We start from the raw sequence: 12,620 nt of genomic DNA on the forward strand, positions 1-12,620 counted from the left end.
GACCCAAATTTGTAGCACACTGCAGTTGAAAAGTCTAAACTGCTAGACTAAATTTCTGTGCATTCTCAATACTTGAATATGGAATGTGTAGAGGGAAAGGAATTAACATTGCACTTTATTATCACTGTATTGTAAGTGCAAAATGCAATGTCTCAAATAAAGATGTATTTAAAATTGGCACCATTAAAAAAATTTTTAAAAACCCCATGAATATGCTGTCTACAAGATACATCTGAAAATGAAGATAGACTAAACATAAAAGAGTAGGGGGGAAATATACCAAGCAAATGGCAACCAGAGAAAGGCAAGAATAACAATGTTAATCTCTGATAAAATAGATTTCAGTGTAAAAACCACCACAAAAGACAAAGAAGGTCATTATATAATGCTTAAAAGGTAAACAAAACAAGAGGACATAACCATATTATCTTTCTACTCCTTTAAATTACAGAGTTGCAAAATATACAAAGCAAACGTTAACAGAACTGAAATAAAAACTAGTCAACACTACAATAGTAGTAGGAGACTTCAATACACCACTCTCAGTGAAAGATAGAACTACCAGAAAGAAACGCCAAAAAGATGCTGAAGAATTAAACCACACAATAAAACTACTTGATCGCATAGAAATATACAGGCTAATGCACCCCCCAAAAGCACAATATAGTTTCTTCTCCAATGTACATGGAACGTTCTCCAGAATAGATCACATTTTATGTCACAAAGCAAGCATCAGTAAATTAAAAAAATATAGAAATAAAAAAAAAATAGAAATAATACAAAGCATCTTCTCAGACCACAATGCCATCAAATTAGAAATCACTAACAAGAGGATAATAGAGAAAGCAAAACCCCGCTTGAACATGAGTGGATTGTTGTTGTTGTTGTGTACCATCGAGTTGGAGCAGACCCTCTATTGGCTTTTCAGAGGTAGTTAATTGCACAGAAGGAGGCTGCCCATCCATATTTCACAGAGAAGCTGATGACCTCGAACTGCATGCCTTTGGAACTGCAGAACAGCTTCTTGCCACTAGAAGAAATAAAAAAATGACATGAAAAAGTTTCTTGAAATAAAATCCCTATGCACATCCAAAAACTTGTCCAATAAAGTAAAAAGGGAAGCCATGGACTGGGAAAAAATATCTGGTAATGACATGTCTGATAAAGGACCTATATCTAGAATTTATTAGATAATTGAGCACCACAACAAGATAAAGGTAAACAACCCAATTAGAAAATGGGCACAGGATATGAACAGATACTTCACCAAAGAAGACATTCAGAATGGCAAATACATGAAGAAATGTTCAAAATCCTTACCTCTAAGATAGATGCAAATCAAAACAACGATGAGATATCATTTCAACCTAGTAAGCATAGCAAAATTTAACAGAAGAACAAACAACAAATGCTGGTGAAGTTGTGGTGAAATTGGAACCCTTATTCACTGTTGGTGGATGTGTAAAATTGTGCAACCACTATAGAAAGCAGTATGGTGCTTTCTCAAATTGTTGGAAATAGAAATACCACTTGACCCAGCAATTCCACTACTGGGAAGATACTCCAAAGAAATCAGAATTACCACCCAAGCAGATATATGCACAGTCATGTTCATTGCTGCTTTGTTCACAATAACAAAGAGTTGGAAACAACCCAAGTGCCAATCAACAAATAAATGGACAGAAAAACTATGGCATATTCACACAATGGAATACTACAAAACACTGAAAAACAAGGAACTCATAACACAACATAGGTAACCCCGGAGGACATTATGCTTAGTGAAATGTCTCAGTCTCAAAAGGACAAATACTGCAAAATACTGCATAACACGCCTCGGAGTGTATTGGAGAAGAGTATTGAATATACCGTGGACTGCTAAGAAAATGAGCAGGTTCATTCTAGAGGATCAAACCAGGCTGCTCCTTGAAGGCAAAGATTCTGAAGCTTCATATAACATACTTTGGACATGTTGCAAGGAGGGACCAGTCCTTGGAGAAGGACATCATGCTTGGGAGGGTGGAGGGACAGCATGGGAGAGGAAGACCCTCTATGATGTGGATTGACTCATTGACTGGGATAATGGGGTAGGTGTGTCAGAGACAGTGCGATTGGCACAGGATAGAGCAGGGTTTAGGGCTTTTGCATATAGGGTTGCTATGAGTCACAGGCAACTTGACAGCACATTAACAACAGCAGAATACAGTCAAGACACTTTCTGAAATGTGCTTTCAGGCACCTCATCCTTGAATCTCATGGCTTTAGGCCTGTGTTACAAAGTTCTCAGTCCTGCCACTATTGGCTTTTCCTCTTATCTCCTCAGTTGTCCAACAAACGTGAGCAAAGGCTTTTAGGACTGGTTGTGTCTGTGGGGGGATAGCAGTTCTAAGGTAAATCCATTTCATGTTTGTTCTCTGGTTCAGCTATGGCTGCTTCTGCAAGAATTAGCTTGATAGTGAAGCTATGGTATATTCACACAATGGAATACTACACTGCATTGAAAAACAAGGAATTCATGCAATATTATTCAAAATGGGTGACACTGGAGGACATTACACTGAGTGAAATATCTTAGTCACAAAAGGACATACACTGCATGGTGCCACTGTTGTAGAGTGGGACTGACATCAAGGTTGGGGTAAGACTGAGAAAAACTGGATAAATTATGTATACTGCATTGAAGCCTATGAGGGAAAGAACAATTTAAAAGTGATATATGATAGGGTATTATGGTTATCACAAGAGTCCAGAATTAAGGTTGCATAGTGGAGTGTACTTGGGGTGGTGAGAGAGGTGCGGGGGATTTTACACCAATGAAAGAATTTTTCTTTTAGTTTTCAAAGAGAGGAGTGAACTGGTGTGGGAGGGGGAGAGCTGGGTAGGGAGAAAAGTGCAACAATGAATGAATGGAAATCCAAAATCTCTGTAAATGTTCATTAAAATTAATAAAATAAAATTTGAAAAAAAGAATTAGCTTTCAATTCATTGTTGTAGTTGGGGCAGGAATTTCTGATCCTGAAGAATGTGTTAAATTCTCCTGGTTTTCCTTTTACTTCACTGAAGGGGAAGGTCTGCTTCTGCTGCTGGATTACTCAGTTTAATGGTGAGGCTAGTCTATCCCCTTGTGGATAGGCTATCACACCCTATTTGCATATTCCTGTTTATCCACTAGGTAGTCAAGATCAGTGGCTAGAAAAGCCATTTTGAATAATAAACTTCACAGCCACAAAGTCTCCTTTAAAAACATTTAGAAATCGTGGAAGTTCAAACCATGCACAATTAGTTAATAAATCAGGGAGCTCTGGTAGGGAGTTCTGGTGGCCTAATGGTAACAAGCTGTACTGCAATCTCGAAGACACGCAGTTTGAGGCCACAAGCTGCTCTACAGAAGGTTGGGCAATCTCCTTCCACGTGATTAACTGTCTCTGAAAACCCGCCGGAGGGTCCACTATGGGTCAGTGCCAACTCTACAATACACGACAGCAGTAACTGGTAGTTTAGTGGCAAAGAGTTGTGACAACTCAAAGACAGGCAATTTGAATCCATCAGTTGCTCCATGGGAGAAAAATGAGCAACATCCTCTTGTGTAATTTACTGCCTTTGAAACCCCATTGGAGGGTTGGTCAGCTGTGCAGTAAGTTCTGACTTAACAGTCGATAGCACAACATACAGTTAATATATATGATTGAACAGAAAAATCATTCCTGACTTAACTCTGGAGACTTTCTCCTTAAAAAGAAGTCTACAAAAGTATCTTTGTTAGGTGTCATCAAGTTGATTATGATCCATAGTGACTCTATGAACAGCAATCTTTACACTGTCCTGTCATTGCCATCCCTATAATCTCCGAAAAACTTAAGCCTATTATTAAAATCACTGTGTCAGTCCATCTCATTGAGAGTATTTCTCTTTTGTGCAACCCCCTACTTTCCAAGTATGATATCTTTTTCCAAAGACTAGCCCCTCCTGGCCACTTGCCCCAAATATGGGAGACAAAGTTTCACCATCCTTTTTTTTCAATTTGTTAGGATGTTGGGTTAGAGAGTCAATTATCATTTTTTTTCTTGTAAATATCTTTTTAAAAATATATAAACAGTGATTATTCACAAGAACCTTATCTAATGGACTACACAGGAATCAAATTGATGAGATTTGTGGAAGGAGATGTAGAAACTCAGTATCTGCAGTCAAAACAAGGTTAGGTAGTGACTGGAATAAACCATCAATTCCTCAAGTGCAAGTTCAAATTGAAATTGAAGAAAGTTAGAACAAGCCCACAAGGACCAATGTACAACCTTGAGTTTATCTGGGATGAATTAAACAACCATCTCAAGAACAGATTTGGTAACCTACTACTCTGCCACAGTAACCAAAACAGCATGGTATTGGTATAATGACAGATACAGAGACCAGTGGGCTATAATAGAGAACCTAGTAGAAATTAATCTATCTCCCTATAGTCAATTGGTATTTGACAAAGAATAAACACTTATCAAAAGGGAGACAACAACTTCTTCAACAAATGGGATAATCTGTCATGTGACTATATTTTCCAATGTCATTCATCTCTGTATAGATAATAATGGGTCTAGCATTAACCCATACATGTTCCTCCATTCCTTGGCATACAGATACACAGACACTGCCTCTAAATTCATCATTCTTACAGTCCATTTTTGTAATGGTTCCTCAGGAAGCTGCCAATAATGATATACAAATTATGTATTTCCTCTATGCCATATTCCCTGGCTAGTTGTTTCTTGATCCTGCCCGTTTGCCTCCTGAACTTTATTTTTTTTTTTTATTTTTTTTTGGTGACCACATGCCAGAGAGGTATTTCTTGTTGCTTCCAGTTTTTCCTTTTACTATAGATCCTGAGATTAAAGTGTGTAACTCTGCCCTGGTAGAACTTTGCTCAGTTTTTATTTAAGCCATCTCAGTTCCTATATTCTTTTCCTTTGCATATGCTGCCACTATTGAGAACAAAACCCAAGGAATTGTAAGTTTTGCTCTTTCCTTACCTACCTGCATTTCTGCTTGTATCAAATTAACCAGCTTCAAAGGAGTTCAATCCACTAACTTTCTATCTCATAAGTAAATTTTGCCTTTGTTGACTGACTGTAACATAACAGCTGCATTATTGCATGGGTATCCATAATCTACCCAGAGCGTGAAGGTTATGTATTCTTTTATTTACCACTTTCACTCCAAAAACATACATTACAAAGGATCTGGACCTTTGTAGCAAATCTTACTATCCTGACACCAATTGTTTTCATAGATTGTCCTACTAAGCTTAATAGCAGACTATTTATAAGAAGTTTCAGATTAATGTAATCCCAAGTGCTTCACCTGCCATATAAATCCATGATTCCTGATGTCAATAGCTCCCCCTTGTCTCAGTTTCCTAGCTTCTTTATGCCCGATGGGTTCTATTATTCTCTAGAAGGTCTCTCAGAAACTCAGACCCATTAGGGGAATGACTCATGTGACCACAGGTAGCAGGCTGGTTTTGGAGAAACTGGTAAGTGATGGGCCTGCATCCTGTAGACTATTGGTTATGGCACAGCTGGATGGTGACTGTTGGTGATACAGGTGCTGGTGTAGAGACTGGTGAGCAGCTGAAATCTATGTCCCAGGTTAGAGAACTTCTGCAAAAGAAAAAGACACCTGGCACTGAGGTCCCATGAACTTATTTAAGCCTCTAGAAGGATGGGGCTTGTAACTCATCCTAATCCTCTCTTCTTAATACAATAATTACTTCAGCACAAAATAAACTGTTAATCATTAATTAGAGAAGACCTCTGAATGATAAACCTTAGACACCTAAATAGGGCAATAATAGGTATAGATCAATGGCAATGTTATTGTGTTGATTGCCTTCGAGTTGAGCATGACTCATAGTGACCCCACAAACTAAAGGCCTTTAGCCCCTCTACAACTATCAACATTTATCAAAGTTCATAGAGTTTCTGGAGGCATGTTATTTAGGAAGTGGATGCCAATTCTGCTTCCAAATCTGTCATATGTTATTATTGTTATGTGCCATTGAGTCACCTGGGATATATAGCACCCCATGTACAGCAGCTCTGAATGGTAATGATTACATGGAATACAATGTATATGAATAATTGTTTGAAATACAAGGTAAATGAAAGATTGTATATAGTGTACATGAATGAAGAATAATGTATATGAATTATTGTATGCAAACCAATAAAAAATTGTAAAAAATAGAACAAGCAACAACAACAAAAGCCTGTGTCTTACTGTAGAGGTTCAGAAGTACAGAAATGAAAATCCATGGTCTTAATCATGGCCTTCACGTTAGTGGTCTGAATTAAGTTGAAAGCCGTTGAAAAAATTTAAAATTTTGTAAAAAAAATATTGGTGCGTTGAACACTGCTAACCAGATGAGTTGTGGGATAGCATCAAGGACATCATCCATGAAGAGTGTAAAAAGTCATTACAAAGATAGGAGAGAAAGAAAAGATCAAAAAGAATGTCAGAAGAGACTCTGAAAATTGCACAGGGAGGCAGAGAAGCCAAAATATAAGGAAGAAATGGAGGAGTAAAACAAATGAACAAAAGATTTCAAGGGACAGCTCAAGAAGAGAAAGCCAAGTATTATAACAAAATATGCAAAGAGTTTAAGTTAAAAAATTAAAAGACAAGAACACATTTGGTATTTCTCAATTTGAAGGAACTGAAAAACAAATTCAAGCCTTGAGTTGTAACACTGAAGGATTCTATGGGCAAAATCTTGAATGATCCTGAAAGCATCAGAAGAAAATGGAAAGAATATACATACTCGCTGTATTACCAAAAAGAATTGGTTGACATTGAGCCATTTCCAGATGTAACATAAAATCAAGAGCCAACAGTAGTGAAGGAAAAACAGAATGTAGAAATTATTGGCAAAAAAAAAGTTAAACAGAAAAAGAAATTATTGGCCCAAATTTGAAGGTTGCTCCCTGACCACTCCTGATGGTGTACTGTGATGACCAAGCGAGCATGACAGGTGTACACAGAGCTCTGCGCAAGCCTCTATGTGCTCCCCAGCTCCACACTCTTGATCTTGACATTGTATAGGAGCTAAGCCCTTCCAGGCTTGTATGATGGTAAAAAACTTCCTGGGACCAAGTATTCACTATTTTTTTGGCAGTAGTGCCTAAATCCCAACAGCAAACATGTTTAGATACTATAAGGTTACCCTTATCAGAAACTCCTGTCCTGGAGACTCCTGACCAAAACCAACAGGATGCCCGGCTGTACTATTTCCTGTCTATGTTTCTCACTGAGTTGTACTTTCTGCGGGATGTTGTTGTGGACCCACAGGATCTGACTATGACCACCTTCACCTGAACAACCACCCACCATGCCAGGATGATGGTGGTGGAGGAAAGCTATGTTTGCTGTGTGAACTCTGATAAGTGTGTTTGGACTAAAATCCACTGAGAATCTTGGATCGCCTCAAGCTTGTTTTGTGTCTCCAGAACTGTCTGGGAATTTGGTCTGGCTTGGTTTAAAAGAAATGTGACCAAGACAATGAAGAGTTTTGAATATATCTTGGCTAATCTACAAGGTGAAGCCCTTCTAAGTCTTGTTAAAACTGCCAAGGAGGCCAAAGAAAAGGCAAAGGAGACAGCACTGAAAGCTACAGAGAAGGCCAAGGATCTTGCCAACAATGCAATCACCAAGAAACTGCAGCAACAGTATCAAGAGTGCATATAGTCATCATAGGCCCTGGACAGCCCTTCTACCACCACGGCATAACAGACAATTCAGTTCCAACTCTCCATTCCCAGTGTGCTTTCTTACTCAAAATCAACATCAGCCCTATCTACCGTTTAAGGGGTAGGCTGGATTGAGGGCCAAGCGTCTTGCATGGCATCTACAGAACACCAATCATGTGACCCAGTGTCTGTGCTGGGTCTGCTTATTCGACTCATTCAGCAGCAGAGGTGAGGCACAGAAAGGTATAGACTTGGCCAATGTGCAGGTGAAATGGTAATAAATGTTCAACTGTAAGTTCCACGAGGGCAGGAATCTGTTTCCTCACTTATGTGTCCCAAGTATCTTGAACAATATCTAGCACATTATAGGCATTCAATAAATAACTTGAATTCATTTAGTTTCCTACCCCTAAAAAAAAAAATCTTGCTGAAGGTGATTAAAAACAGTTGGAACAGTATTTTGGCCAGGAACTGCCAGAATTTCAAGCTGGATTCAGACCAGGCCATGGAACTAGGGATATTACTGCCAATGTCAAATGGAACATGACTGAAAGATATTTGTGTTTTACTGACTAGGCAATAAAGAGCCTGGTGGCTTAGTAGTAAAGAACCATGCTGTCAATTGAAAGACACAGTTTGAATCCACCAACTGCTTCATAGCAGAAAAATGGGAAATCTCCTGCCCTGCGGTTTACACCCTTTGAAAATTCACAACATGCATAAACATTTGACTATGTGGATCATAACAAATTGCAGATAACATTGAGAAAAATAGAATTACAGAACAGTCAATTGTGCTCATGTACAATACATATACATAGGCCAAGAAACAATTATTCAAACAAGGGAGCATTGCATGGTTTAAAATGAAGAAAAATGTGTATCAGGATTATATCCTTTCTGCATACCTGTTCAATTTGTACACTGAACAAATCCTCCTACAATCTGTACTATATGAAGAACGTGAAATGAAGGTTGGAGGAAGACTCATCAACATCCTGCATCATGCAAATGACAGCCTTGCTTGTAGAGGACTCAAAACAATTGCTGCAGAAGATCAAAAGACGATAACAACCAAAATGGATTACATCTCCACATTAAGAAAACCAAAATTACCACTGAACCAGTAGGCGACACCATGATAGATGAAGAAAAAAAATTGAAGTTGTCAACAATTTTATTTGTATCCACAATCAACACACATGGTGAGAGCCAAAGACCTCTCAAAAGTGCTAAAAAGCAAGGAGATCAGTTTAAAAGACTAAGGAGTGCCTGATCCAAGCCATGGTAATTTCAATTACTTCCTATGCACCTGAAGTTGCACAATGAATATGTACAACAAAAGAACCCATGCCTTTGAATTGTCGTGTGGGAGAATACTTAATATCTCATGGACTGCCTGAACTACAAGTCTTTCTTGGAGAAAATGCACTTAGGGGCAAGGATTATAAAACTTCATCTCACATATCTGCGTGTGTTGTCAGGAGGGGCCAGTTCTTGGAAAAAAAACAATATGCTGGAAAGAGTGGAGTATCAGAGCAGTTAAGGAAGATCCTCAACCAGGTGGAATGATACAGTGACTCTAACAAGTGGCTAAAACACATCAGAGATGGTAAGGATTATGCAGGATAGAGCAAGGCTCCAGTCTGTTGTTCATAGAGTTGCTGTTGAGTTGTAGTTGACTAGTGGCACCCAACACCACAATCACATAAATGTTACAGTTCTCAAGAAAAAAAAAACAACCCACAAAAATTAACAATTATCTGAAGATTAATTTCTTTCACTTTTTGATTTTTCACATTAAGAGTCCATTTGGTTGCAGTAATAGATGCGCAACTGTAAGTTTCATGAGGGAAGGGTCTGTTTCTAAGAACAAAAATTCTTAGTCCTGGACTGATAGGCAACATCATTACAGATGAAGAAAAGGTTGAAAACTGTCAACAACCTCATTTTACTTGGATCCACAATCATCCTTGGCACCAGCAGTCAGGAAATCAGAAGAGGTATAACACTGGGAAAGTTTGCAGTCAGGGACCTCTCCAATTACTGAGGAGCAATGATGTCAGTTTGAGGGCTAACATGTGTCTGATTCAGGCATGGTCTTTCTGAACCCTTGTTATGTATCTGAGAACTGGGCAATAAATAAGGATGATAGAAGAATTGATGCCTTTGAGCTGTGGTGTTGGAGAAGAGTACTGAAGATCCCATGGACTATCGAAAGAAAAAACCCCAATCATATCTTGGAGAAAGTACAGTCAGTGCTCTTTTGAGGCAAAGATGATAAAAGTTTTGTCTCACATATTTTGGGCGTTTTGCTAGGAGGGGCTACTTCTTAGAAAGGGACATGACGCTCAGAAAGGCAGAGGATTGGTGAAGAAGACCCTCAAGAAATGGATTGACAGTGACTGCTGCAATAGGCTCTAGTGTCAGGAAGCATGATAGCACAGGGTTCATAGGGTCGCAATCAACTCAATGGTAACAACATGGGGCAATTGTGGATTACTTTACTAGATTAACACTTTCGGAATTCAGCCAGTCATTGGGATTTTTTTAAATACTTGGAATTTTCTCCCTGTGAAAAGAAATATATAAGGAACTCGATATTTGGAGCGCAAATTCTTAGGTCAAACATAAACTTGGGATGAGAAAGCGTCTTGTTTTTCTTTTTCCTTCCCAATAGAATATAAGAACCTACCTGCTATCAGGGGAGATCTGCTGGCTTAGAGATCCTTAATGGTAAGGAGTTCCACTGCCAACCTAAAGCCAAGTAGTTCAAATCTACTAGCTGTTCTGCAAGAGATAGGCAATCTCTTTCCTTGTGAAAACCTTCTGGAGGATCAGCTGAGTCAGTTCCAACCAAACAGCACAGTATATAACAACCACCTGGCATTGAATATTCCCCAACAGTCAGTACATTTCATTTAATTGTGCTACCACCTGGGAGCTCTGGTGGCCTAGTGGCAAGAAGCTGCGCTGCAACCCCGAAGGCCGACAGCTACTCTGCGGGAGGATGGGCAGTCTCCTGCCATGCGATTAACTGCTAGTACATATTTCATTAAATTCTATTACTATAGTTATTAAAGAAAAAAAAACCACATGAAGCATTTTGGGCCATGAAAAATAAAACAAGCTTTATAAATTTTGAGAGGTAACTGAATTACTCCAGAATTGTGTTTTCTTCACACTTCGCAAACGTTGAAACAAATTTCTAAAGCTGTAAGACACTTCCCAGTTGACACTTGAAGCTAAGCAGTTCGAATTCATCAGCTGCTCCACAGAAGGATGGGCAATATCCTTAGTGGGATTTACTGCCTCTGAAAGCCCACTGGAGGGTCGGTTGTGACTCAAAGGTACACTTCAGGCTGAACCATTCAGGGATGTAATGATGTGCTTTCTACGCTCATAATGCCGGCCAGGATCAAAAGGAACGATTTCATTGTTCTGAGTTTACAGAAAATTTATAATCCACTTCTCGGTAGTAAATAGAATCAGATCTCTGATCTTCACCCGGGATATCCACATGTCACGCCCGAAGATTGTCTTCAAACCGCTAGAGACTATTCCTCAGTCCAGAACGCAACCACAAATCAGCCAGCCGGAGAAAATGCCCGAGTAAACCATAGTAAGCACAGCCTACACGCCGGAAGCGATGTCATGACGTTCGGAGCCCGTCCCCGGATATATGGTTTTACATCCGGATTCTGAGAGTTGACTCACAGCTTTGCGTTCTCCGACGCGTTCAGCACATGCGCGGCACTTCTTTTTCCTTTTCCACCGCTCCCGCTACCCTCCACTTTCTGACCCGCCGCTGTAGCCGCCGCCAACAAGTCAGGAAGTTCAAGATGGCCGCCGCGGAGACTCCGACGCTGCGGGAACAGCCAGAGTAAGTAATTTCTGTTGCTCGTCCTGGAGATCGGAGTTGGACCTTGCCAAGTGGTAGACTGCGGGTACCTGCACAGACGGGCGGGAAAGTTCAGGCCTAATGGCCAGAGCCAAACTTTGTTTCCTCTGCGTGACATGTTATTGTGAGGCGGGAGACGTGGGGAGCGGGCAGGGGGCCTGGGATCCTAGCTTTCTCCGAGGCCATGGGGCTGTTGGGTCGGAGGCGGCCGCGGCCTGTCGCACGTCGTTGCCCCCGGAGGCGCGGGCGCGAGCGGCCTCTACAGGTCCCGTGCGCGTGGCGGCTGCAGCGACGGCCAGGGTCGCGCCTTCTTCCTCTCTCCCTCGGACGGGAGGAGCTCCCTGACCGTAGTCTCGGCGAGAGGCGTGGATGCAGGCCGCCCCAGGGACAGTGCAGGCGGTTATCGTTGTCACGGTTTCCGCTCGCAGCGCTTCCAGTGGGATTTGGGGTGTGGGATCTGGAAGTAGAGCTAGGACGCGGGCTGGGGCCACACTCGCTGACCATCTCGGGGATATAGTTTATAGCGCAATCCTTCTGTCTTCCCAGCCCTGTATTCTTTACTTCACCAGCGACCCAGAACTTCCCCCCTCCCCCTTCATGTTGGTAGTTTATTTGCCAACTTGCAAAAGTTGAGTCAAAGTAGGATAGTGTCTTTGATTTTAAGGTCTGACATTTTCAGCCCAAATTTATAGCCCCCTCCCCCATTTTTTGGAAGATGAGAGGAAGTAGTAGAAATTAATAGCAATCTCCAAACCAAAGTACTTCTGTGTCTGTAGTTACGATAATGGATCAATCCAAGTGACCGAATGAAAACTTTTCGTGTTGCCAAGGCTCATTATCGCTTAGCTAAAAGCAGTATTTACTTTTTCATGTTTATGTTAGAAAACAGGAATCTGAAAGAGACATATATTTTTAACTTATTCCTAAAGCGACCGTTTGTGGTAGGTTGTATTTTGTATATTCTTTTTTTTTTTTTTTTTTTT

At 40.3% G+C, this 12,620-nt stretch overlaps 1 protein-coding gene and 1 pseudogene across 1 annotated transcript in view; both read left to right on the plus strand.

Annotated features, from left to right (window-relative positions):
* LOC102877530 overlaps positions 1-7,734 on the plus strand; it is a 9,684-nt pseudogene extending 1,950 nt beyond the window's left edge.
* A 3,750-nt stretch (positions 7,735-11,484) lies between these two features.
* The window catches only part of PRPF4B (pre-mRNA processing factor 4B), a 39,152-nt gene continuing 38,016 nt past the window's right edge, over positions 11,485-12,620 (plus strand). The window contains exon 1 of the mRNA XM_006888725.1: positions 11,485-11,619. Coding sequence (XP_006888787.1) covers positions 11,579-11,619 — 41 coding nt within the window. The 5' untranslated portion in view covers positions 11,485-11,578. The remainder of the gene's footprint in view (positions 11,620-12,620) is intronic.

The sequence above is a fragment of the Elephantulus edwardii genome, unplaced genomic scaffold (assembly GCF_000299155.1).
Source record: "Elephantulus edwardii isolate Elephantulus edwardi_28Jun2011 unplaced genomic scaffold, EleEdw1.0 scaffold00071, whole genome shotgun sequence".
NCBI lineage: Eukaryota > Metazoa > Chordata > Mammalia > Macroscelidea > Macroscelididae > Elephantulus > Elephantulus edwardii.